General features: G+C 43.8%; 1 protein-coding gene across 2 annotated transcripts in view; it reads right to left on the bottom strand.

Annotated features, from left to right (window-relative positions):
- The window catches only part of Axin1 (axin 1), a 52,999-nt gene extending 26,889 nt beyond the window's left edge, over positions 1–26,110 (bottom strand). The window contains exons 1-2 of one of the 2 annotated variants that reach the window (XM_027425130.2): positions 25,946–26,110; positions 21,124–22,082 (exon numbers count right to left, since the gene is read on the bottom strand). In XM_027425130.2, coding sequence (XP_027280931.1) covers positions 21,124–22,001 — 878 coding nt within the window. In that variant the 5' untranslated portion in view covers positions 22,002–22,082; positions 25,946–26,110. The remainder of the gene's footprint in view (positions 1–21,123; positions 22,083–25,945) is intronic. The other variant, XM_027425131.2, reaches the window with a different exon arrangement.
- Between the last annotated feature and the right edge of the window lie 1,201 nt (positions 26,111–27,311).

The following is a 27,311-nucleotide window of genomic DNA, read 5'->3' as shown; positions in this document are numbered from 1 at the left end:
GAGATCTGGTGCCCTCTTCTGGTGTGCAGATATACATGGAAGCAGAATGATGTATACATAATAAATAAATAAAATCTTAAAAAAAAAAGACATGAAAAGATGAAAGAGTAAGTCATCAAGTGGAAAGGATGGGCCCTTATGGACTACTTAGGAGGTTGCCACATGGGTTTACTCCCAGGCAGGCATTATGTTTATTCTTACGATTTGCTGATGCACCCACTCTGAACTACACAACATATCAAATGTTCTTTATAGTTGAAATCAAGGAGTAAGAGCAAAGAGGGTACATGACCCACATACTCTGCAAATGCAGCAAATGGAATGATTACACTTCCACAACAGAAGTGCCCTTTAAGAATTCTAACCAAACCTCTTGTTACCACCAAATCACCATTTGCTCATTGTAAAGCAGAAACAGCAATGGTTAGCCAGGTGTGGTAGTGCAGGCCTTTAACGCCAGCACTTGGGAGGCAGAGGCAGATGTAGAGGCAGGATGACCTCTGTGGGCCAATGCCAACCTGGTCTACATAGTGAGTTCCAGGCCAGCTACAGTTACAAACTCTATCTAAAATTTAAAAGGGAAAGGAAGGAAAGAGGGACAATAGTAGATTCACTGTAGGATTTCTGAGCATCTTAATGAACAATACTCACAACGTTTGAGGATGGGTTCAGCATGCAATGCAGAAGAACCTCAATGTAGACTACACTGTCTCTGGCCCAGTATCCCACACATCAGTTGGAAGGAGAAAAGGGTGAGGTTGGCTACTGGTCACAGCTAAATAACACAAATGTGCAAAAGATTCTTAAGTCGGGGGCTGGAGAGATGGCTCAGAGGTTAAAATCTTAAAAAAAAAAAAAAAAAAGATTCTTAGCCAGGCGGGGGGTGGTGTATGCCTTTAATCCCAGCACTTGGGAGGCAGAGGCAGGCCTGGTCTACAGCCTGGTCTACAAGAGCTAGTTCCAGGACAGCCTCCAAAGCCACAGAGAAACCCTGTCTCGAAAAACCAAAGGGGGAAAAAAAAAAAAAAAAAAGATTCTTAAGTCAGAACAACAGACCCACAGGGCCCAAGGACTAGTGATTTTATCAGGGCTCTACAAAAGAGAAAGTAAAGTGGGCAAGTGAGGGCCATGTCTGACATTATGTCCTCTCCACCCCAATTTCTACACATTCCAGTGTTAACCAAATCAGCAAATATTTAAAGTAACAGCTAAAGAGTAAGCAAGATAGCATAGATGTTAAAAGTGCCTGCTGCCAAATCTGTTCAATCATCGGACACACGTGGGAGGAAAGAACTGACTAGTGCAAGTTGTTCTCTGATGACACATGTGGACCATGCATGACGTGCACACGCACGAACACATGCACACACACACAAATGCACAAAAACATATGTAGTGAATAATACAGATCTTAATCTCACTGTTGAATTAAAAACTAGACTACGTATGTATTAAGAAAATTCTAGAGGAATCCAGGCTATACATTGTTCTCTCTGGGTGCTAAGGATAGACACCTCGTTTACCTTTGCTCTTTCTTTTCTGCAGCAAAACTATGTCTCCGTGTAGCTCTTAATATCAAAGAAAAAAAAACTATGGTCTAATGTATACAAAGAGGAATTTGAAATGAGAAAGCTCTGCAAACCACACATAGGACTTTCCAGTCAGGGCTCAAGAGCTGTGAAGTCCTAGAACTAGAGAGTCCCTTCCTTTCTGCTTGCACCTGAGTGACTGCACATCTTCCATCAGATGTCCTCAAGGTCCTTACTTGCAAGCCTGGACTCATATAAATAGTTTCAGAATACTTCTATAGATGTACACAAATCTGATAAAGAAACACTCTAAAAGTGGAATGTCTGAGTATTGATGTAAAATTGTAATCTCACCACACAGGAGGCTGAGGTAGGTAATAAGACCCTGTCTTAAGAGGCAAAAGGTGTCATGTGATAAACAATGTTGTGTGGAAATGTCAGCCCCTCACTTTAGCCATGACCTAATAAGCAGGTATCTCAGTGGACTGTTAGATGCAGACTTATGTCAATTCTTCACAAACTCAAGATAGTCAAATAAGCACTATAAAGTAGCATTACTAAAGAGCTTCAACTTTGGGGTACATGTAAATGCTATGTTCATCCCTTTTGCTTTTATTATTATCATTGTTGTTATTTATTTTTGTTTTGTTTTTAAGACTGGATTTCTCTGTGTAGCCCTGGCTGTCCTGGAACTCACAGAGATCTGCCTCCCAAGTTCTGGGATTAAAGGTGTGTGTTACCACACCCAGACTGTATCCACCATTAACTCAAAGACAGCCATGATGTGGTACCTTCATTCAGATCATTGACCTTAAAGAAACCAGTGTGTATGTATGTGTAGCAGAACTTGTGAAAATTGTAAATACTTTGCATTTATGAACTTTGTCAAGGTCAAAATGTACTTATAGGCACTAAGGAGCCAGCTCAATGTAAAGTGCTTGGCATTTAAGGAACTAAGTTCAGATCCCTACCTGAGAAGAAAACAAACAAATCAGGACTGGAGAGATGGCTTAGTGGTTAAAAGTATTCACTGTTCTTATAGAGAACCTGGGTTTGGTTTCCATCATCCATATGACAGTTCACAACACTCACTTTCCAGAAGATCCAACACCCTTTTCTGACCTCAAAGGGCTCTTTTATAATGTGGTACACATACATACACTCAAAATTGTCTGGAGCCAGCTTTGGTTCAGATACTGATAAAAAACACCAGATCCTTTCTGATAATTTAGCTGCACCCTTTCACCCATCTGCTGGTTTAGTTTACCTCGCATCTAAACTAGAAGTTTAAAGTAGAAAACTATTAACAGCTAAGTTTGCCTACAGATGTGACAAAGTCATGTGTCTGTTAAACTTTAAAATAAAATAAACAGGATGGCTGGGCATGGTGGCACATGCCTTTAATCCTAGCACTTGAGAGGCAGATGCAAATGAATCTCTGTGAATTTGAGGCCAGCCTGGTCTTCAGAGAGAGTTCCAGAACAGCCATGGTCACACAAAGTAACCCTGTCTTGAAAAACCCAAACAAACAAACAAACAAACCAAAAACAGAATGTAAAACATAGAGATGAATGCATCCATGATCTCTGTTGAAAATTAGACAAATGTTGATGTCAAATGGCACATGACATTAAGAAGTACTCTTTTGATTATTTGGAAAAAGAGGAAGGAGCCTCTTTTTAGAGTTTTAGAGTATGTTTAGAGTTATAAAAACTGTTCTCTGCACCCAATCAACTCACCCTCTACTCTGAGCTATCCTGACATCTAACTTTGCACGATTTTTTTTTTTTAAAGATTTTATTTATTCATTATGTATACAGTCTTCTGCCTGCATGCCAGCAGAGGGCACCAGATCTCATTCAAGGCAGTTGTGAGCCAGTATGTAGTTGCTGGGAATTGAACTCAGGACCTCTGGAAGAACAGTTAGTGCTCTTAACCGCTGAGCCATCTCTCCAGTCCAATTTGCAAGGTTATAAAACTGTTTTCACTACTGAGTCTGTGGTGCTCTTATTAAAGTAGGGGGTCTTTGGTCCTCACACCTAATAGTCATGTTAATGTCAGGTGGATGGAGTGTCCCCCCTATAATCCTAGTGCTAGTGGAATCAGCAAATGATGGGTTCAAGTGGGAAACCCTGTCTCAATATATGTAGAAGAAAGAAGACATCTGACAATCTCTGATCCCACAGACACACCTGAACATATACACAAATCATGCATGCACACATACAGTGTACACATATACATACACACAATAAAGAAATAACATTTTTAAATGGACAGCTATATGGGCTCAATGTGCTCTACCCTGAGTTTCTGCTTTTCTGAGGCCATGTGTATTGTTTACCTTGGCCTCTAGTGGCCAGAAAATAGTCTACTGCCAGGAAAGAAAATAATTTTCTTTCTTTCTTTCTTTCCTTCCTTCTCATGCAGCGTTGGCTGGCCTGGAACTTGCTATGCACACCAGAATAGCCTCAAACTATGGAGACTGGCTGCGTCTGCCTCCCCACTGCTGGAATTTGTGCAACACTATGGCCAGGCCCAATTTTCTTATGATGAGCAAAGGTCCTCAGGAGGATCACATAAGAAATCCTGAGTTGTACAAAAAAAGAAGCACACACATACAAACCAAGACTTCATCTGTGTCTCATGTAGGAAAACCTGCTACACAGAACATGATGTTCCTGAGAGAGATGCATTCATTCACAGGCACCTTATAATGAATTTCTATGACAAATGACCTTCCACCACCAACTTCATGTTCCATGGGGGTCATCACACCTGACCTTCTCTAACTAGCTAGTCCACATGTCTTTTCCTTTGAATTCTCATGTCAAAAAAAATAAAAATAAAATGTTTTAAAGCCCAGATGTGATGGTGTACACTTGTAATTCCAGTTTTCAAGAGGCAGAGAGATGGGACAATTGATAGAAGCCCAAGGACAGCCTAGGGAACAGGGCCACATAATAAGGCACTACCTCAAAAAAGAAAAAAAAAAGGGGGGGGAGGGTGAAAGGCATCACTTCATTTGGTCCAAGATCTATAATTCACAGACTTTCTAAATTGAAAAAATAGTGAAGATGAAAAGGAACAAAAGTATCAAAAAATGACATCAAAGAGAAGAAATTATCAAAACAACCCACAGGGAAAAGCCTGCAATATTATGAGAGAACACTAACAACAAAGAACACATTCAAAGACATCTTAAGGGTAAGGTAGGCATGTAGTTCAGCGGAAGAGTGCCTACTTGGTATGTATACAGCCCCAGCTTCAATACCAGAACCTTAAAGGAAAACAAGAAAACCAAGTGTGGTATCTGTGTTTTCTTTTGTTTGGTTGATTTTTTTTGTTTTTGTTTTTGTTTTTTTTTTTCCGAGACAGGGTTTCTCTGTGTACCTTTGGAGCCTATCCTGGCACTCGCTCTGGAGACCAGGCTGGCTTCGAACTCACAGAGATCAGCCTGCCTCTGCCTCCCTAGTGCTGGGATTAAAAGCTTGCAGTCACCAACTGGCTCTTCAGGTGTGGTATCTGACAACTGCAATACCATCAGCACTAAGGAGGTAGATGCAAGAGAATCTCTGTTGAGTTTGAGGCCAGCCTGATCACATCTTGAGTCCCAGGCTAAGCTGGGCTACACAGCAAGACTCTGTCTCAAATAAAAGCCATCCTGGGAAAGAAGTCATATCCACAGAACAGGTTACCAGTTTAGATCAACTCCAGCATAAAGGCATTAAGTACCAAACTTGAAAGACTCTACAATGAATGTTTGGTAACTGTCCACAGAACATCAACAATATCACACATACTACTAACCCAACAAACACCCAGTAGTACCACAGCATTGAGCACAACACACCATAACAGCATCTCAGAAGCACAGCATCCAGGACCACCCAAATTGCTGACACTGTGAACCCAGTACCACAATAGTGAACATCACACACATTACCACAAAAATCAAGGCAACACAGCACCTAGTACTACACCATTCAGAAAAAAAAAAAAGAAAAGAAAAAGAAAAAAAGAACTGAGGTTTGATTCCCAGCATCCACATGGCAATTAAAAACAGTCTGTAACTCCAGTTCCTAGGGAATCTGATACTCTTAGGCTTCCAAAGCACCAGGTACTCACAGATTGTATGTGCATACATACATACAGGCAAAACATAGGCACATATTAAATTAAATTTAAAAATGGGGGAGAGGCGCTGGGAAGATGGTTGAACAGTGAAGAGCTTTTTACTGCTCTTGCAGGACTGGAGTCTAGACTCAGAACCCATATCAAGTGGCTCAAAACCACCTGTAACTCCAGCTCCAGCAATCTGAAACCTTGGACCTCCTCAGGTCTGCAAACATATACACACACAAGTTTAAATAAATAAATAAATAAAAACTTAAAATCTCAGGGCCTGGAGAAATGGTTCAGAGGTTAAAGCACTGGCTACTCTTCTAGAGACCATGGGGTTAGAATTCCAGCATCCACATGGTTACTAACAATCATCTGTTAACTCCAGCTCAGGGGATCTAATGTCCTCTTCTAGCTTCTGCAGGCACCAGGCATGTATATGGTGTACAAACATACATGTAGGCAAAATACCCATACACATAAAATAATATTTTTTTTAATTAAAAAAAAAAAAAAAACTAGTCAGGTGGTGTTGGCCCATGCCTTTAATCCTAACACTTGAGAGGTAGGGGCAGGTCAATCTCTGTGAGTTCAAGGCCATCCTGTCTACAGAGTGAGTTCCAGGATGGCCAGGCTGTTACAAACAGAGAAACCCTGTCTTAAAAAACCAAAATAAAAATCTAAGATCAGAGCTGCATATGCAGTCTCAGAAACGGTGGAGACTCCCAGTGATTTGAGCATTAGGGGTGGGATTGCAAATGTAGAGGATTTCTTTCACATTGACCATAAGGCAACTATACGGCATGCCAACTCCAGTCTGAATAAAGAAGTTCTTATGGGATTTCAAGCAATCGAAAGAGAATCCACCTGTTAGGGGTCAGTGATGCCCTAACTAAAAATATCACTCAGTGGAGTGGAGTTATACTTGGAACAGAAAAGACACCCTGTAAGGCAACACTTTGTAAAGTAATAGTAGAATTTCTAAAGAATGTCCAAATAGGCGGACAGTGGTGGCTCATGCCTTAATCCCGGCACTCGGGAGGAAGAGGCAGGCAGACCTCTGTGAGTTTGAAGCTACTGAGTGAGTTCCATGACTACAGAGCTACAGAGAAACCCTGTCTCAAAAAACCAAATGAATGAATGAATGAATGAATGAATGAATGAATGAGCAAGCAGCTATTAGATAGGTTTTGTTTCTTTTTTTTCAAGACAGGGTTTCACTATACTCTGACTGTCCTGGAACTCACTCTGTAGACCAGGCTACCTCAAACTCACAGAGATCCTCCTGCTTCTGCCTCCCCAATGCTGAGACTAAAGGTGTGTGTCAACACCACTCAGCTGAACTACTAGGTTTTTTTTTTTTATCCAAAATGTTTTATCCTATTATGTATTCCCATGGTAGCATGTTTACATATTCTTCAGAGCTGATGGATTCCAACATATAATACATCTTCTATCTTAATTTAGTCTCTGAAGGCTGAAGCAAATACAAACAGTCCAGCCAATAGCCAGGCAACACAGTTTTATTAAGAAAACAAGAACATGAGAAGAGTTTTAGCCACTGTTGAACAAAGTTAGAATGATTTATAATTAAAGAATTGGTCAGTTAATCTTTGTTATCATTTCTGTAATATAGCTTACCGCCCAATAGAAAGGCTAGCAAATTTTAAGTGTCACAGGCTTGAAGGATTCTAAAGAGAAATAAAAAGAAAATATCCTTCACTTTAGGACCTACAAAAGCTTGTGTATCTTGATTAATGTACTGCTTTTTACATGGTGTGAACTAAAGTTATTGCCATGTATATGTATAATATATCCTGTTTGTATTTTTTCTAAGAATATAATGTTGATGTATTTTATTGTTTTATTCTATAAAATATGCATAGGTGTTCTGCCTCCATGCATGTTGTGTACTACTAGAGAGCCTGGTGCCAATGGAGACCAGAAAAGGGAATTATATACCCTGGGACCAAAGTACAGAGGTTGTGAGCTACTATTCCGATGATAGGAAGGAACTTGGATCCTCTATAAGAATAGCCAGTGCTCTCCAACAATTAATAAAATGGGACCTACTAAAACTGAGAAGCTTCTGTAAAGCAAAGGACATGGTCAACAAAACAAAATGGCAGCATACAGAATGGGAAAAGATCTTTACCAACCCCACATCTGACAGAGGACTGATCTCCAAAATATACAAAGAAGTCAAGAAACTGGACTTCAAAAAGACCAAATAATCCAATTAAAAAAACGGGGTACAGATCTAAACAGAGAACTATGAACAGAGGAATCTCAAATGGCGGAAAGACATTTGAGGAAATGTTCAACATCCATAGCCATCAGAAAAATGCAAATCAAAACAACTCTTACACCTGTCAGATGGCCAAGATAAAAAACACTGATGACAGTTTATGCTGGAGAGGATGTGGACTAAGGGGAACACTCCTCCATTGCTGGTGGGAGTGCAAACTTGTACGGCCACTTTGGATGCACACTCACACCATAAGGATATTTGCAGTTATATTCATAGCAGCATTATTTGTAATAGTCAGAACCTGGAAACAACCTAGATGCTCCTTAACTGAAGAATGGATAGAGAAAATGTGGTACATTTACACAATGGAGTACTACTCAGCAGTAAAAAAACAATGACATCTTGAAATTTGCAGGCACTGGCTGGAACTAGAAAAAAACATCCTGAGTGAGGTAACTCAGACCCAGAAAGACAATATAATATGCACTCACTTGTAAGTAGAATATTAGACATAAAGCAAAGACAACCAGTCCACAACTGCAGAAAACCTAGGTAACAAAGGGGGTCCTAAGAGACATATGTGGATTCGCCTAGGATAGGGGAGGGTGGAAGGGAAGAGGGGAGGAGGGAAGGGGAGTGGGGTAAAAAAGTAGCCAGTGTTGTCACTCACTGAGTCACCACTCCAGACTCATGACCCAAGCTCGATTCCCAGCACCCACATTAGATAGTTCACAACTGACTATAACTCTAGCTCCAAAGGATCTGATGCTCTCTCTGGTCTCAACAGGCACCTGTACTCATGTATCTCATGTATCATTCACTGACATAGACACACACACACACACACACACACACACACACAAATAAAACTAAATCATACACACACACACACACACACACACACACACACACACACACACACACACACATTTGTGTGGGTACTTTTTTCAAGTACTGAATGCCTTACTTTTAAATTCTTTATTTAGAGACAGGTCTCACTATGTACACTAGGATGGCCTTAAATTCAAAGATCCAAATGCCTCTGCTTCCCCAGGGCTGAGATTAAAGGCATATACTACTCACTACCTTTAAATTTTTGTTTTGTATTTTGATAATCTTGGCTACCCTGGAATTCTCTGTAGATCAGGCTGGCCTGGAACTCAGAGATCTACCTACTTCTGCTACAAAGTGTTGGGATTAAAGGCATGCACCACCACATCTGGCTTATTCTTTTAATTTTTAAAGGTAAAAAGGTACTTAAGTTTTTTATACATAAATATTATATCAATTCTGTTAAAATATGTAACTTCAAGCCAGGTGGTGTGGTGTATACCTTTAATCCCAGCACTCAGGAAGCAGAGGTAGGAGGATTTCTGTAAATTTAAGGCCAGCCTGATCTACTTACCAAATTCCAGGACAGCCAAAAGTAAATAAAGAACCTGTCTCAAAAAACTGAGTGGTAGTGGTGTACACCCAGAACTCAGGAAGCAGAGGTAAAATAATCTCTAAATTCAAGGCCAGCCTGATCTACAGAATGAGTTCCATGACAGTCAAGGCTACACAGAGAAACCTGTGGTGGGAGTGTGGGGTAATCTACATAAAATGTAGAGGGTGGGTACATGTGCAAAACAAAGTAAATGATTGAATAGATAAATATAATAAAATACAGGCCTTTTGTAAATTTTTATTGGTTTGTTTATTGTTTATTTTTGCATTTTAAAAATTATTTATTTATTTATTTATTTATTTATTATATATTCTGTGTTCTGTTCTGACTGCATGTATCCCTACACACCAGATATCATTATAGATAGTTGTGAGCCACTATGTGGTTGCTGGGAATTGAACTCAGGATCTCTGGAAGAGCAGCCAGTGCTCTTAACCTCTGAGCCATCTCTCCAGGCCCATTTTTGCCTTTCTGAGACAGGATCTCACTCCATTGACCCCACTGGTCTTGAACAGAAGGAATATTCCTGCCTCAGCCTCCCAAGTACTAGAATGGCATTAAAGTTATGAACTACCATGCCAAGCTAAGTCAATACCCATTATTTTATTTCATATATATGAGTATTTTGCCTGCAGAGAAGTCTGAATACCATGTGCATGCCTGGTTCTCACAGAGGCCAGAAAAGGGCATCAGATCCCCCAGAATTGGAGTTACATATATTGTATAAGTTGTGGGAGCTGGGAATTGATCCCAGGTTCTTTGAAAGAGTGCGAACAACCACTGAACCATCTATAGTTTTGTCAATTTTTTAAAAAAATAATGTACTTTCTGGACTGGAGAAATGGCTCAAAAGTTAAAGCATTTGCTCACAAAAGTGAGGAACTGGGTTCAGATCCCCAGAGCCCATGTAAATGTCAAGTGCTTGTAACAGACTGTCTATAATCTTAGTGCTTAGAAGGCAGAGACAGGGGATTCCTGGAGTAAGCTGGCTAGCCAGACTGGCCATTTTGGCAAACTCTGGGCTGAGCTGAGAGATTGTGCCTCAATGAACAAGGTTAAAATAAAAAGCAATCAAGACTCTCAGTATCAATCTCAGGACTCTATATGCTTGCAAACACATGTAAACATACATAAACAGAAGGAAAGAAACCTACTTTCTAATCATAAACACATATTGTTTCATGAACCCCAGAATTAGAGAAAGAAGAAATAATCCTGACAAAGGAGAGCAGAGGAAAACTTAGCACTCTATAGAGATGCCTGAACATCTGCCTGAGAAAAATATGCCCAGCAGACTAGACCTGTATTAGTAACAATTTGGAGAAAATCAATACCCCTGCCTGAAAAAAATAAAAACCCATTTATACAGCCGAGTGTTGGTGGCGCATGCCTTTAGTCCCAGAACTCGGGAGGCAGAGGCCAGCCTGGTCTCCAGAGCGAGTGCCAGGATAGGCTCCAAAGCTACAGAGAAACCCTGTCTGGAAACAAAACAAAACAAAACAAAAAAACAAAAAACATTTATACTACATACTACTCAAAAGAGCACAGAGCTCAGAGACCCACCATAATCAGTTTCCCTGGCTAGCAGGAGATGAGGACAGCACCCACCCAGGCAGAGACATGCAGTACGGGCTGACCACCACCCACCCAACCAACAACTGAATTCATTTTCTAGACTTATCAATGACCTATAGAAGGCTGGAACCACGGTGTAGGGATGGGTAAGACTAGGGCTCCAACCCATGCACTAAGTTTCTAGCTCCACAGAAAGATGCTTAAGTAGGAGGCTATCTATATTTAAGGTCAGAAAGCTGCCTGCCCCACAGAAGTGACTGAAGAGACACACCCTAAATGTTTCTGTAGAGCACATACTTTTGAGAAATCATAACTCTAAAGGGGTTATATGACTCACAAAGTGGTGTGTTCTTTTTCTTTTAAGATTTTATTTATTTATTATGTATACACATTCTGCTTCCAGGTATATCTGCACATCAGAAGAGGGCACCAGATCTCATAACGGATGGTTGTTAGCCACCATGTGGTTGCTGAGACTTGAACTCAGGACCTCTGGAAGAGCAGTCAGTGCTCTTAGCCTCTGAGCCATCTCTCCAGCCCCAAAGTGGTGTGTTCTTACCGGTGAGAAACAGTGGGAAAAGCAAAACTGATTTGTTCCCACCCACACAGGGCACAGAGCCTTAGACTGGACAGGCTGAAGGAAGAAGAACTGTCAGGATCAGACTAATTTGCTTCCTACTAACTCCCACAACTCAGACACAACCCCAAGAGCTGCAGGGTAAACTAACATATGAAATCCAGATTGTAGAAAGATTGATATAGCCAGAGAGCACAGACCAAACTTGAAATTTTTTTTTTTTTTCTTTTTCAAAACAGGTTTCTCTGTATAGCCCTGGCTGTCCTGGAACTCACTCTTTAGACCAGGATGGCCTCAAACTCACATAGATCCACCTGCCTCTGTCTCCCAAGTGCTAGGATTAAAGGCATGTATCACCACGCCCAGCCCAAACTTCAATTTTCTTTTTTCTTTTTGGTTTTGGTTTTGTTTTTCAAGAAAGGTTTCTCTGTAGCTTTGGAGGCTGTCCTGGAACTCGCTTAGTAGATCAGGCTGGCCTTGAACTCACAGAGATCTGCCTGCCTCTGCCTCCCAAGTGCTGGGATTACAGGCGTGCATCACCACCACCTGGCTCCAAACTTGAATTTTCATGTCTGATTTGCACACTGACACAATGACAGGCAGAGTCATCAGGCATCTGGCCTACAGGTACAGCATAATTCCAGAAGAGACCATACTGATGATGAAGTGTACACATGCTGGCACCTGTGCCAAATACATAAACCTTGCTCTCTTCAAACACTCCTGTGGGTAACAGCCAAGCTAGCATGGTCCACACAGACAGCTTCCATAAAGAGTTCAGTCCTGTGTTGTTTAGTCAGTACTTCCCATTCATAAACCCACCAAAACAGTACCAGGTACCAGCACCACTAGGCCTGGGAGCTAAGGACTGGGGTTGATCCCCATCTCTCTGTCTGACTTCATGGATGCCATGGAGTTCTGTCAGACTTCTGTCAGACTGTGGAGCTTTTCATGACTAAAGCAGGGAAGGTCACCTGTTGACAGGCATGTATATGTACAGATAGTATGGTGGATACATGGGAAGGGCTCATGGGAAGTCTCTGCAGCATTGGTAGAAAGAATGGTATCTTTATTAACTGCTCTGTCAACCAGGCAGTGAGGGTGCACACCTTTAATCTTAGCAATTCAGAGGCAGAGACAGGTAGATCTCAGAGTTCAGGTCAACCTGGTCAAGGCCAACCCTGGTCTACAAAGTGAGTTCCAGGAGAGCCAAGGCAGCACAGAGAAACTGTCTCAAGAAAAAGAAATTGCTCCAAAACTGGAAAGTCAGGAGGTTCCTGTGGTGATCTAGCAGGAGAACAATGAGAAGGGCAAATAGAGATGTGGATCAAACATCATTCTACATAGAAGTAGGACCATGGCTGCTGCTGACCTGATGTGGGTGGGTGAGCAGGGTTTGGGCTGAGGAATTGATGGTCCTGCCACTTCTGATACAAGAAAGCTTAAAAGAACAAGTTGGGGCAGACGAAGACCTAGTGTTAGAATCCTCAAGGTATCATCCTCCATCACGTGCAATCAATCATGTGCAACCCAGATGTATCTACAGTATCTAACAGAAGCTTTGTTCAGGAGGCTAAATGCCTAAGTAGGGGCTGAAACCCACAGGCATTTGGTGGCAATCTCAGCACCTCCCATTCATTATCTATGGCTTCTATATGACACCGCATTCTTCAGGTCTTTATTTCATCACTCCATTTAACAAAAAACACAGAAAAGTACTGCAAATTCTCCACTGTCACAACAGAGTAGGAAGGTAGTCAATTCCACAAAATATAGACTGTGAGCTTAAGCTAGAGCTTCCTTGCTTTTCCTTTTTTTTCCCTCCCGATTTGTAGACCAGGCTGGTCTCACAATTGTGTGTAATTGTGTATATGGATGGAAGGAGAGAATGGACTTCACAAAGTTCTCTGATATACACAATTACACACACCATGGTATGCATGTATGCACACACAAATAATAGTACACAAATTGATGGAGATGGAGTGAAGGGATAACTTAGCAGCTAAGAGAATATACTGTCAGTCAGGTGTGGTGGCGCACGCCTTTAATCCCAGCTCTCAGGAGGTAGAGGCAAGCAGATCTCTGTGAGTTTGAGACCAGCCTGGTCTACAGAGTGAGTTCCAGGACAGCCAGGGCTACACAAAGAAACCCTGGGTGGGAGGGGGAGAGTTCACTTCATAGAACCAGCCAGGCATCTGGAAAATAGTAGGAACAGCAAAGGGCACTTGCTCTTCCCCATAGCCCTATGCCTAAAAGCAACAGCAGAGAATACAGGAGGGCTGCAAGGAGGCCAGACTAAAGCATGAACTGTCTTTCCTCACAAATGGCCATAAGAGATGTACCACAGACCAAGTCAGTCTAAGACATCCTGTGCTGTGTCTTCAAACTCAGGCTCAGCGGCAGACTATACCTTCCTCTAAAACTAGATAGATGTTCTCTCATACCTTCTTGGCCTTTGGCTAAGATCAAGTTAAACTAGATGTTCTCAATGGAACCTCTAACTCCTTCAAATCATGACCCAAAGATAACCTTCAGAACTATGCACCTATTGGGTGCTTCCTCTTACAATTTATTTTCTTTTTCTTTCTTTTTGTGTTTTGTTTTGTTTTTGTTGTTGTTGACTTCTTAAGCCACCACCAGAAACAGTCAATAAACTGATGGGTCGAACAGTTCCTCAAGCAAACACCAAGGGAGCTGTACAGCAAGAGCTGATCGTCATGTCTAAAAGATCTCTTTATTGTTTTCTGAGTAGAGAGGGCTGTGGGATAAGAACCCAGCCAAGCCACCACATCGCTCCTGCTGTGAATGGCATTCAAAGACCAATCAATATCAGTGCAGCAGCAACCAAGCCTGACCAGGAGTATGCTACTGGGCTAGCCCCAGAAAAACATTAGGAAAAGATCCAGGAGACTATATAAGGAAGGACACAGCTAACAAGAATGGTAAGGGTAGCAAACATAAACGAAAGAGAGCATTTGGGAAGTTGAGGGTTAAAACCAGCAGCCAAATGGCAGGGCTTACTTCAGACCTGCTCATTAAGACCTGCCTGGAAACCCAGAGCAGTATCAAATGACACTTGTGGGTCAGGCTCACCTACCAAGGAGAGTAATACCCATGCCTGCCAGTTAAGTGTGTCACAATCCTAGGGCCTGAGTGCCAAACCATTCAGCAAACTGTCAGCATCCAAATTCATACCTGTTAAAACTATGGGGCTATAGAGATGGTACATCAGGCTTATAACCATCTATGATACTAGTTCCAGGAAATCCAATACCTTCTTCTGACCTCTAAAGGTACCTTCCTACATGTAGTACACATGCATAAACTTATGCCCACACACAAACAAATAAAACAGTAAGTCTAAAAAATGGAAATCAACAACCAAAGAAAATACACTGTGGATGTCAAGCCTTTGAGAAACAGACTAATGGGTAAAGGAGCTAGCTTAGCTGCCAAGGCTGCCAATCTGAGTTCAATCCCCAGGACCCATGTGGTGGAAGGAGACAACAGACTCTTGCAATTCGTCCCCTGACATTCATGCTACATGCACATATATACAAACACAAAGACATATAAATAAAATGAAACAACAACAAACGTTAAGTGGATATGGAGATACTCTTATAATCCCAGTACTTAGAAGGTTGCAATAGACTGCTGAGTTCAAGACCACTTGGCTAAAAGTAAGAACCTGGAGGGCTTGAGAGATGGCAGGAGGCTCAAGAGATGGTTCAGTGGTTAAGAGCACTGACTGCCTTCCAGAGGACCCAGGTTTAACTCCCAGCACCCACACAGCAGCTCACAACTATCTGTAACTCAAGTTCCAGGGGACCAAACACCCTCATACAGACATACATACACTCAAAATGCCAATGCACATAAAATAAAAATTAAAAAAAAAAAGAGTAAAACCCTGTCTCCAAAAGAATACCGGGATCCAATGTGATGGCGCATACCTTTAATCCCAGCACTAGAGAAGCAGAGGCAGGTGGATCTCTGTGAGTTTGAGGCCAGCCTGGTCTACATAATGAGTTCTGGATTGGCCAGACATACAGGTGAGACCCTATGAAAGAAAGGGAGAGAGGAAGGGAGAAGAAAGAAAAAGGAGACTGGGAAGATGACTCCAGGATTAAGAGCCCATACTGTTCTTGCAGACTGAAGTTCAGTTCCCAACACCCAAGTAAGGTGGCTCACAAAACTTCCTCTAACTCCATATTCCAGAATATCCAACTCCCTCTTCTGGCTTTGTAGTTACTGCACCACCACACACACCTTAAAATTTTTAAAAAGCAATAAAAACAAGTAACAAGAGAAAAAGAGGCCAGGCATGGTGGCACATAAGTGAAATCTCAAGATTTAGAAGGTGAAGACAAGAAAGAAAGAAGACCAAGACCAGCCTTGGCTATACACAAAGTTCTAGGCCAGCCTAGACTACATGAGAAACCCTGTCTTCAAAAAGACAAAAATAGCCGGGCATTGGTGGCGCACGCCTTTAATCCCAGCACTTGGGAGGCTGAGGCAGTTGGATCTCTGTGAGTTCGAGGCTAGCTTGGTCTACAGAACTAGTTCCAGGACAGGCTCCAAAACAATACAGAGAAACCCTGCCTCGAAAAACCAAAATAAATAAATAAATAAATACATAAATAAATAATAAAATTATGGGTTTTTCCAGGAGGTGGTGGTGCATGCCTTTAATCCCAGCACTCAGGATGCAGAGGCAGGCAGCCTGGTCCAATGAGCATGGAGTTCCAGGACAGTTAGGGCTACACAGAGAATCCCTGTCTAAAAAAAAAAAACAAACAAACAAAAAAAAAAACAAAACAAACAAAAAAAACAAAAACAAAAACAAAAGAACCTATCCCAAAAAAATTTAAGCTAAGAATGTATGTAGATCAGTGGCAAAGCATCAGCCTATCATGCCTGATTCCTCGGAAGGGAGGGAGAGAGGGAGAGGGAGGGAGGGAAGGAGAGGGGGTGGTCGATGAACCAATGTAAATTAGACCCAAAGTTCACACACAAAGGCAATAAACAGAAAGGTCTTCTCCAAGAATGAACAAAGAGCTGGGCTGTGGTGGCATTTGCCTTTAATCCCAGCACTCATGAGGCAGAGGCAGGCAGATCTCAGTGAGTTTGAGGCCAGCCTGGTCTACAGAGTGAGTTCCAGGACAGCCAAGACAGAGAAACCCTGTCTAGAAAAACCAATGAACAAAGGACCTGGTGGTCCAAACCTATAATCTCAGCTGCTCAAGAGACTAAGGGAAAAGAATTACAAATTCAAGGTCAGCCTGGGCTAAGAGAGAGTTTAAGGTTAGTCTGAGCAATTTAGTGACACCGTCTCAAATTTATTCTGGTCTTTACATTTTATTTATTTATTATTATTGGGAAGGGGCTGTGTACACCATGTGTGTAGAGGTCAAAGGACAACTTTTGTTGTCAGTTCTCTCCAACCAGCTTTACATAGGTCCCAGGAATCAAACTCAGGTGCCAGGATGTGTGGCAAGTGCCTTTACCTACTGAATCATCTTTTTGTACCCCATCTCAAAAAAAAAAAAAGTCTGAGTACATAGCTCAGTGGTTTAAGTTCAATCTCCAATACAGAGAGGGATAAATCAGAAAGGAAAAAAATTAAGAAGCAAAGCAAATGCCAAGAGTATTCTATGACATCTAGGCCCAAGCCAAAAAAGTGTTCTGGGACACTCAGGTTCAAGAGCTAACAGTGCCTTTGTGAGTATAATAAACTCAAAACCCAATCTAGAGTAGTGTTCAATTCCCAGCAACCACATGGTGGCTCACAACCATCTGTAACAAGATCTGGTGCCCTCTTCTGGCCTGCAGGGATACATGCAAACAGAACACTGCATACATAAATCTTAAATAAAGAGAGAGAGAGAGAGAGAGAGAGAGAAGAGAGAGAGAGAGAGAGAGAGAGAGAGAGAAGTGTGTCTTCTTGGTTTCAGCTGAGAGTATTATGCCTTCTCAGTTTTGAAAGAATCAAGCCTCAAATCATCTATATGAAAATCTCTATGCACACGTACTGACAGAGGAATAAACTCCTGTCAAAACAAAAGCACAGCAGAACACCAAATCAGAGACACAAAGCAAAGAGGCTAGTGACCCAAGTCTGTTGGTATCATGCTATACTACACCTGGCCCTTTGCATCTCATTAACTTGTTATCCATAGTCAAGTTATCACCCAGAAAGATTTAGTCCCAGGGCTTCCTTCTCTAGTGAACACTTGCTAGCATCAACTTTTCCTAATTCCCATCACCAGTAATATCAGGCTTAGCCAGTGGCTCTCAACCTTCCTAATGCTGAGATCCTTTAATACAGTTCTTCATGTTATGGTGACCCCACAACCATAGAATTATTTTCGTTGCTACTTCATAACTGGTTGCTACTGTTATGTGATCCCTATAAAAGTGACAACCTCTAAGAGGTTGTGACCTACAGGTTTAGAACCACTGCTCTAAGAATTCATGGACCAGCAGGATGACATAGTAGCATCAATGTTCCTCACTACAAGCCAGTGAATAGCCTTTCTGTGCTGTGGGAAACACTAGTAAACAAGGGTAGCCACAGCACAAGTTCACAGAGGCAGACACCTCAATCAGAAAGGATCCAACCAAGTGGGCTGTCAAGAAAGCAGGTTTGCCGGGCAGTGGGCACACATGCCTTTAATCACAGCACTTGGGAGGCCGAGGGAAGGAGGATCTCTGTGAGTCTAAGGTCAGCCTGGTCTACAAAGCAAGTTCCAGGACAGCCAGGGCTGTTACAAGAGAAACCTTGTCTTAAAAACAAAAACACAACAGGTACATTGAACTGTAGCACTAGAAAAGTGCTAGTCAGGTGTGGTGGCACATGCTTTTAGTTTTAGTACCAGCACTGAAGAGGCAGAAGCAGGAGGATCTCTGAGAGTTTGAAGCCAACATGGTTTATAGAGTTCTAAACTTTCTAGGGCTACATAGTGAGACCCTTTCTCAAGGTGGGGGGGGAGGGAGGGAGAGGGAGGGAGGGAGGGAAGGAGGGAGGGATGGAGGGAGGGAGGGGTTGAATTTCTGTTCAAAGCACATGAAACAGTAGCCAATTCAGTCAAAATTTAATCCCACTGGATTGGGTTTTCTTATTCCCAGCCTGGTGCTTCCTAACTACAGCCCCTTGCATGACAAGCAGACTGTATCCAATTTACATTATTGACAAGCACTTGCCTCTAATGCATGAGTACTTGAATTAGATCCTTAACACTGCAAACAAAAAACATGAACAAATACCACAGTCAACAACAACAACAACAAAAAAACATGTTGGAAACGAGGTGTGGTGAGCTCGCCAGTAATCTCTGCACTTGAAAGGTGGAGGTTAAATAATTCAAAGTCATTTGAGGGCTATAAGAGATCTTGTCTCAAAAAATAAATCAAGTGCTAAAAATTGGTCAAATGTCTGTCAACACCCACAGCCTCAGGTTCAACCTTCAGCACTACATAAACTGACAGGAAGCTCAAGTCATTCTCAGCTACACAGGGAATGTTTTAAGGCCAACCTGGGATGCATGAAACCCTGTCTCAAACAAACAAACAAATAAAAAAACAAAAACAAAAAAAAGTGCTTTAAAGTCTTGCTAAATAGCTGGGCTGTGGTGGTACACATCTTTAATCCCAGCATTTGTAAGGCAGAGACAGATGGATCTCTAAGTTTGAGGCTAGCCTGGTCTACAGAACAAGTTCCAGGACAGTCAGGACTACAACCCTATGGGGAGGGGGGAGGATCTTGCTAAGTAAATAGCACTTGACTAATGACAATGAATAAAATATAGTCCAACAGTCTACTTTGAACTTACACTAAAGAAGTGTTAGTTCTGTAGCTTTGTCAGTGACCAATTTTGATTCTCCCTCTGTAGACCAGGCTGGCCTCGAACTCAGATCCACCAGCCTTCGACTCCTGGTAGCTGGGATCAAAGGTAGTCACCACCACTACCCAGCAATAGCCATAATTTTTATTGTTTTTGTCTTTTTGAAGACAAGGTCTCTCATGTAGCTTTTCTTTATAGTTCGATGAACCTGCTTTCTTGACAACCTACTTGATTGGATCCCGGAGTCACCATGCTGGCTCAGTATGGGTTCTAAACACCAACCATCTCAGCACCTGGGAAAGGTTTTCATGTTGAGATTAATGGTAAGGTAAGTCTCTAGTCATCAGCTCTAGGGAAATAAGCAGGAAACAAACTCTGCCCACAAGTAAAACAAGCACCAAGGTAGCCAAACAAGCTTCCTGTAACCAAGATACTAAATTTTAAAAAACAATAAAGCTTGGGCTGACAAGACAGGTTATCAGGTAAAGGAGGCTGTCACCAATCCTAATGACTGAGTTCAACCCCTAGAACTCACAAGAAGAGAAGTGATTCCTGAAAGTAGTTCTCTTACCACATATGCACACACATGCCACATGAGCCTGAGGGCAGTGCCTCCCCCACCCCCCATACTTGAGGTGCAGGCGCGCACGCACACACACTCACACAGCGGAATAAATGTAAAAATATATATACATTAAAACAGAAAAGTGAAGAAACAACTTTCAAAGCTACAGTCACTTGAGAGCACTGTTGTCCTCCAGTTGCACCCTTGGACTACACCCTTACTGACCACACCATGGAGGGAAAATGTCCAATTCTGGAATTCCAAGCACAGACATCAGTAGTTTCTGAATCTCTGAACCTCCCAACAACTAATGACACAGAAACTGCCCCACTACTGTCTCATCCTTCAGGAAAAATCCAAAAGATTGATTAAAATAGTAAGGTGTGGGAGGTGGGTTTTGGAGAGATGGCTTGGCAGTTAAGAGCACTTGTTGCTCTTCTAGAGGGCCAGGGTTTGAATCCCAGCACCACATGGTGGCTTGCAAGTGTTTGTTAACTCCAGCCAGTCTCAAGAGATCTGAAACCCTCTTCTGACAGAAATTCTGTGGGTACCAGAAACACATGTGGTATACATACAAGGCTATAAAACGGCCATACACATAAAATAAATAAGTCTAAAGTTAAAAATAAATAAATTAGGATTTTCTATGCATTTGAATGCATTCCCCTCCCATTATTAAGGGTTAGGGTGTCTGTCTCCAATCAGGTCCCTCTTTTATGAAAGATGACATGAATTTTGTGCTCAAACGTAAAGCTTAAACATTATGACTTCTAAGAATTTCCATGTTTCTAATAATTCACAAAGACCTATCTTTAGTAGTACATGTGTTACTAAAGAGGGAACTAAAGGAGGGTTTCCAGCATGCTATGCAGGAACTCTGATAAGCCTCCACGACTTTTCATTTTGAATCTCTACAAGTTGCCCAGACTGACAAACAATTTTTGATCCTCCGTCCTCAGTTTCCCAAGTAGGTGGGATTACATCTAAGTCTTGTTCGATGCATTCTCAACTCTGCAAATATAAAAAGGTATAATGACAAGCATGAAGACATCTAAGTAGGAAATAGAACCACACGTAATTCAACAAGAGCAGCAGTAGAGATTTCAGCTGGGATTGAACACAAGGCCACCTGTTACCATCTTTCCCTTGCTCCTTTGCCAGTTCTCCAAGGTGTGTATAGAAAATGGACACCTTGTGCCGAACTCACCTGAGCTCTCTGCCTTCGCTGTACCGTCTACTTGAGGGGGCCCTCGGGGCAGCAGTCTCCAATAGCAGCTTCTGGGTGAGCCTGCTGGGGGGGACAGAGTCTCGGCCATCATCTTCATCTGCATCTTGGTCACATTTCCATTCTTCATCTTCATTCAAAGTAGGCAGGTATCCAGACATGCCTTTCCCTGTCCCAGACCCTGAGCTCTGGTCACTGCAAACCTTCGGACTCTCTGAGCCTGTCCTTGTGTATTCCAAATAAATGTCAGACTTAAGGAAAGAAGGGTAGGTATTCTCCTCCATGGTGGACTGGATTTCTGTCTGTGCCTGGTCAAACATGGCAGGATCGATCTGCTGCTTCATGACACAGTCCTTTATGAAGCTCTTAGTGGCTGGCTTGGTTTGTCTGGACACAATGCCATTGCTATCCAGGATATACTTTCGATAGATGGCTCTTGCCAGCTTCAGCCTCTTCTCCTCATTTGAGTCACAAGGCTCAAGCTTCCTGAAGCCACTGCAGGCAAACCAGAAGTCCAGGAGGTCAGCACAGCCCTCCTGCTTCAGGAAAGTCCTGAACAGGCTGATCCCATCTTGGTCATCCAATAAGGAATGCAGTGACTCAGCCCACCTCAAGTATGGTGGGGTGGGGGAGGCACTGCCCTCAGGCTCATATCCCAGATCCAGATCTGAACGTCTTGGGGTAGCTGTTGAGGTCTCACTTTTAGTGCTGGCACCTTTCCCAGAGCAGAAACTGTGGTTAACAGGCCTTGAATCAGTAGATACCAGTTCTCCCTCTTCTCCAGGCACTGGGGGCCGGGGGGCATCTTCGGTGAAACTTGTTCCGAGGTCCAAGGGGAAACCCTGCTCCTGGACATTCATTTTGGGACTCTGCGTCAGTGAACAATGAGCGCTGCACCCTAATACCTCAGTACTTACAGCTCCCAAGGGAATCAATCTGTCCTGTTGAAACCATTAAGAGGACAAGGATTAGGAAAGGTGGTCCATGGAAACACCAGAGGTTCTCTTGAGATGTGCAGTGATGCCCCCCCACTCCCACTTGGAGCAGAGACTCATTGCAGACTTCCAGCAGAGACATATCTGGGCCAGAAGTTTTGTTCTATCATTAAGACAATTTCTGGAAACTTTTACAAGAATGTCTCTCAGACCAGCCTGGTCTAAAAGAGCCAGTTCCAGGACAGCCTCCAAAGCCACAGAGAAACCCTGTCTCAAAAAAAAAAAAAAAAAAAAAAAAAAAAAAAAAAAGAATGTATGTCTCTCCTACTAAGTGAAAGACTAGATCTTGGAGGGCATCTCTCTTTCAGGGGATGTTTTCAGTGATGAGGCCTGAAGATCACCCATCCTGACACTAAAGAAATGACTGTCTGGTGGACAGGAAAGCTAAAGAAGGGAAGGTGCCTCTGTAGCCATTTGCTAGCATCAGTGACCTAGATGGTCCCTCACACATAAAGACAACCATATCACTTGCCCAAGTGACACTCAGAAACAAAGAGGCACACTACAGATCCTAAGGTGGATAGGCACATTCCAAGTTTAACAGTCTCTGTACTAACCTGTCTGCTCTATCACTTTTCATACTTGATATGCCTCATAATATAAGCAACCACATAGCAAGATGTGCTTCCAGCTCTCAACAGCTAAGAGATCAACTGTTCATGTGCCACCTTCCACATGATGAAAAGTGATGGAAGGACACAGTCCATATGTAGAGGCATCTGTGCATCAACATAAACAACCTCAGAGATGCAGAAAGCTATACTTACTTGGCTGCCAATTTCTCTTAGAAGAAGAGTCCCTTCTGATAGCAAATGGTAACTAGAAACTTAGGCAAAAAAGGTATAGGGAAAAATGAATTACAAATACTTTAGCTTTTTAGCTAAAGAAGCATACAGGAAATATGGTTTAGCTCCACCAGATGAAAACCATACCACCTACACTCTTAGAGATTAGGGAAATAGTTTTTGCTGCTGTGTACAGTGTTCAAAAGGAAGCAAACCTGTTCATATTTGGATAGGAACCTCTACTATGATCTTTGGTCCTTTCTACTACATCCCATGAGAGCCTAGAGAGCCCCTGAGCTCCAGCAATGCCTCTCAACCTATTCAAAGGGGGAGATAACACAGCATGCCTTGTCCCAAATGGACCCACTAAAAGTGAGCTGGAAAGAGGCTTATGGCAGGATTGGATGTCTGGAACACTAAACAAGCCAGAAGGTACAAAACAGATCCTTAATACAAAAGCCAAGCATGGCGGTTCATGCCTGTAATCCCAGCATTCAAAAGGCTGAAGCAGAAGGATCATCCTGAGTCAACACTCGCCTGGGCTGCAAAATGAGAACCTGTCTCAATATAAATAAAGCCAGTGTACTGGCACACATCTGTAATCCTGTGACTTGGCAAGGTGAAGAGTCAAGACCTTGATCAAGAGTTCAAGGTCAAGGGCTAGGGATGCAGCTCAGATGGTAGAATGTTGCCTTAGCAAGCTTAAGGCCAGAGTTCCATCACCAGGTCCCAGATAATGCATGAAACTGAGTGGTAGTGTACACCTTTGAACAGAGGCAAAGGCGGGAGATCAGGAATTCAAGGTTATTCTTGGCTACATAAGAGTTGGAGATCAGTCTGGGCTACAAGAGACCCTGTCACAAAACAAAACAGCACAGCCCGGGCTTTGGTGGCGCACACCTTTAATCCCAGCACTCTGAGGCAGAGGCAGGTGGATCTCTGTGAGTTCGAGGCCAGCCTTGTCTACAAAGTGAGTTCCAGGACAGCCTCCAAACCAATACAGAGAAACCCTCCTGAAAAACAAAAACAAAAAACAAAAACAAAAACAAAAAAAACAGCACAATGTACATCTATAACAAAAAATAAGGGAGTGGCTCTCCCTCGTCACCACTCCACAGTGCTGAGCCCTGGCTTCCATGAAATCCATCCTGTGCTCATCTCACACAATATACACTTTACCTGCTAATAATGCTGATGGCTAGATTACTAATGGCTAGAAGGAAGAGGCATGTACAAATAAAAGGTGGGTCACAATTATGATATTTCTGCAGCTAATGACTTCTTAGGTAGGTTATAATCTCAGCCTCAGCAGGACCAGCCTGTTTCTTAAGGTCACACAGCCCCTATGACTGAGGTCTCAACTGCTCATAGACCTCCCCACACCTCTCTTTAACCTCAGTCACTTTCTGGGGGCTCTGTTTCCATGCAGTAAGCACCTTAGATGTTTGAAGCACCACACCAGCCCATCATGTCTACCATGCTCTTATCTAGGATATCACCACAGGAAAAAGGGCCTGCACCCCTGGCCACCTATTCCTAGAAGTACATGAACATTCCCACAAATTACTAACGCTGAAACATCGCAATTTCCAATAATCCCTGGACTCCCACAGAGGACACCTAGCACTTAAGGCACATACAGAAATACCACACATAAAGCAGTTATGAAAATTCAATAAGAGTCCAATGCCCATAGCACCAAATCTGGCCTCAAATCTGTAACTACCACCTATAAAGTGACTCCATAAAGGTAATATACAAGTATGATATCATATTTAAAATCCCCTTTGACACTGTCAAAACACACAGCCCTGGATATGTGTGCATATATTATACTCAAGCATAACTTCCAAACTTATGAGTTCGATTGAATGTAGAAGTAATAACATGACTAGCATTTTACCAACTATCTCTTGATTAAAATCTTGAAAGGTCAGGGCTATAATTTCCTATCTATTCCAGTCCCCCATCACATAAAGTCTTAACAGCCAATATAACTCTACTTTGTTTCTCGGAAAGATATAGGACAAGTCAACACCTGCTGAAAAAAATCAAACAAAATCCCTATGCTTTGTACACTTTCTCATCTTGAAGCTAAGTTCTAAAACTGAAAACAGCTAGTACTGCCCTGATGTTCTCCATCAGTCTGAGAGTAAAAGGGAGGAGTACACACGTAATGAGAACCCTTCTTAAGTTATCCTGGAGATGAGTTGAGAAAAATCTGAGGCTGGTGGATTCTTTTTTCCCTCTTATTGTCTTCATGACTAACTAAAAGTGTGCAGCTCTGGGTTTTGGTTTTGGGGGATTTTGGTTGTTTTTCTTTCGGGGGGGGGTAAGTAAGGCATGAAATGAACACCTGGTCAACTCGGTGGTGGTTTTGGCAAGCCGAACGAACCACAGCATCGCCAGAGTGCCCTTCTTGCTCTCACTCATCCCTACTTTCCTTAACTTTTTCACAGGGGTTGGGGGATGAGGCAAAGGAAGGACACACACACACACACACACACACACACACACACACAGCTCAGAGGACACACACAGTCTGGCACCAACACCTCCTCAGCACCCACATCCTGAGTGTGTCGCAGACCGTGAACAACCGCAAGCACACCACACTCAGCAAACATACATCCAACCGAAGATCATTCCTAGAAATCCTTGGTCTTCCTTACTCCCTTGTCCTTTCACATAGGCCTTTACCTTCCCCATGCGCTACTATCACCCCTTGCCTGGCCTCTAAAGTCCTTCACTCCATATACCTAGCATACCACGCAGCCCCCATGCCTCTACACGTACTGCGGAGCCCGCACCTCTCCTGCTCAGTTTCCCCTAGGAGCTCTGGTCTCCCCGCGCAGTGCACAACCGCGCACATCGCGGGCCGCGCTCCGACACGCCTCCCGCCCGCAACCCGCGCGCCCCTCTCTTCCGGGTCCGGGTCCGCCGGCCTAGCGCGGCCTACTCCCGCAGTCCCGGGCATCAGGCCTCCGCGCCACAGGAGCGCGCCCGCCGGCTCCCACTACTCACCAGCGCGCGGCGGCTGTGGAGGCGCGGCCCGGGGCCTGACTCCCGGCCCGGCGAGGCCCATGCGCTCAGCGGCGGCTCGGCGGGCGGGCCACGGCGGGGGCGCGGCCCTGGGGACCCCCATCGCGGCTACGGCGGCGGCTAGGCGACCCGTGGCCCGGAGGAGTCGCGGGCCGCCGCCGACCCGCTGCTCACTCTCACCAGCCTCTGGACGGAGGCTCCAGCCCGACCCCAGCGGGCTCCTGCGGCGGCAGCGGCGGCGGCCGCAACGGCCGCAAGCGCTTCCCTGAGCCGGGAGCCTAAGCCCAGAGCGCTGAAGCCCAGGCCCGAGCGCCCCCGCCGGCGCCGCCCGGAAGTGCGGGGGCGGGGCCGCGGTGTGGGGCGGGGAGGCTTGTGGGCGGGGCCTCTTGTGGAGGCAGGGTCGCGGTGTGGGGCGGGGCTTCTAACATGGGACGGGGTGGGAGGCAGAGGACAAGAAGAGTAATGGCAGGATTTTGAGCAGGAGGCGGGGCTGCGGCCGTGGTCAGAGTCGGAAACCGGAGCCAGGCAAAGTCTTGCCGAGGTGGAGGCGTGGCGTGGGTTAGTAGCGCTCCTGGGACTTAGTCGGGGAGGACGCCCAATGGAGCGGCGACTTCAGTAGGTCCCGAAAGGTGGCATGGGAAACTTAGCCCTGGGCGCGTTCAACAGCTACTGCCACCACCAAGCCCCTGAGCCAGTGCACCAAGGACAGAGCGCCCAAGTCTGGACTGACACACCTGGTGGTAGGCACTATCCTGAGAGTGCTTCTGGGTATCCAGACGCCACACACACACACACACACACACACACACACACACACACACACACACGAACGAGACCTACTGTCTCCAAACACACACACACACACACACACACACACACACACACGAACGAACGAGACCTACTGTCTCCAAAGGCTTGCTTCTCTTGCTGAGGTTACAGACCTGAGTCTGCAAGCTCAACAAGCCAACTCCATGTTGCCTCACCACAGGCTTCAGGACACAAACAGCACCAGGCACATAGATCTCCATTTGGCAGCAGCCCCTACACCTGCTCTGGGGTAATACCCTGTCAGAACCATCACAATTGAAAGGCATTGATCAGGCCTCAACCTTCTGTCAGCCATTGCCCAAGGAGAAGGATGTGAACACAAGGAATTACTGCTCTTGTGAATATCATCTACCATGCTGATCAGGACTCCGCAGCACAGCCCCTGACACCTCTCAGGTAGCCAGTACACTTTGCCGACAAGAGGTTGCAACTTAGGCTCAGCATACACCCTGGCCCAAGGACTCCTGGTACCCACATCCATCAGAACCTCTCCTTCTGTTGTCACCCCATAGCACCCTAT

This window comes from Cricetulus griseus, chromosome 7 (genome assembly GCF_003668045.3).
Source record: "Cricetulus griseus strain 17A/GY chromosome 7, alternate assembly CriGri-PICRH-1.0, whole genome shotgun sequence".
In the NCBI taxonomy this organism is placed as follows: Eukaryota; Metazoa; Chordata; class Mammalia; order Rodentia; family Cricetidae; genus Cricetulus; species Cricetulus griseus.
The sequence above is the reverse complement of the archived record's forward strand: the minus strand, read 5'-3'. Positions and strand labels throughout refer to the sequence as shown.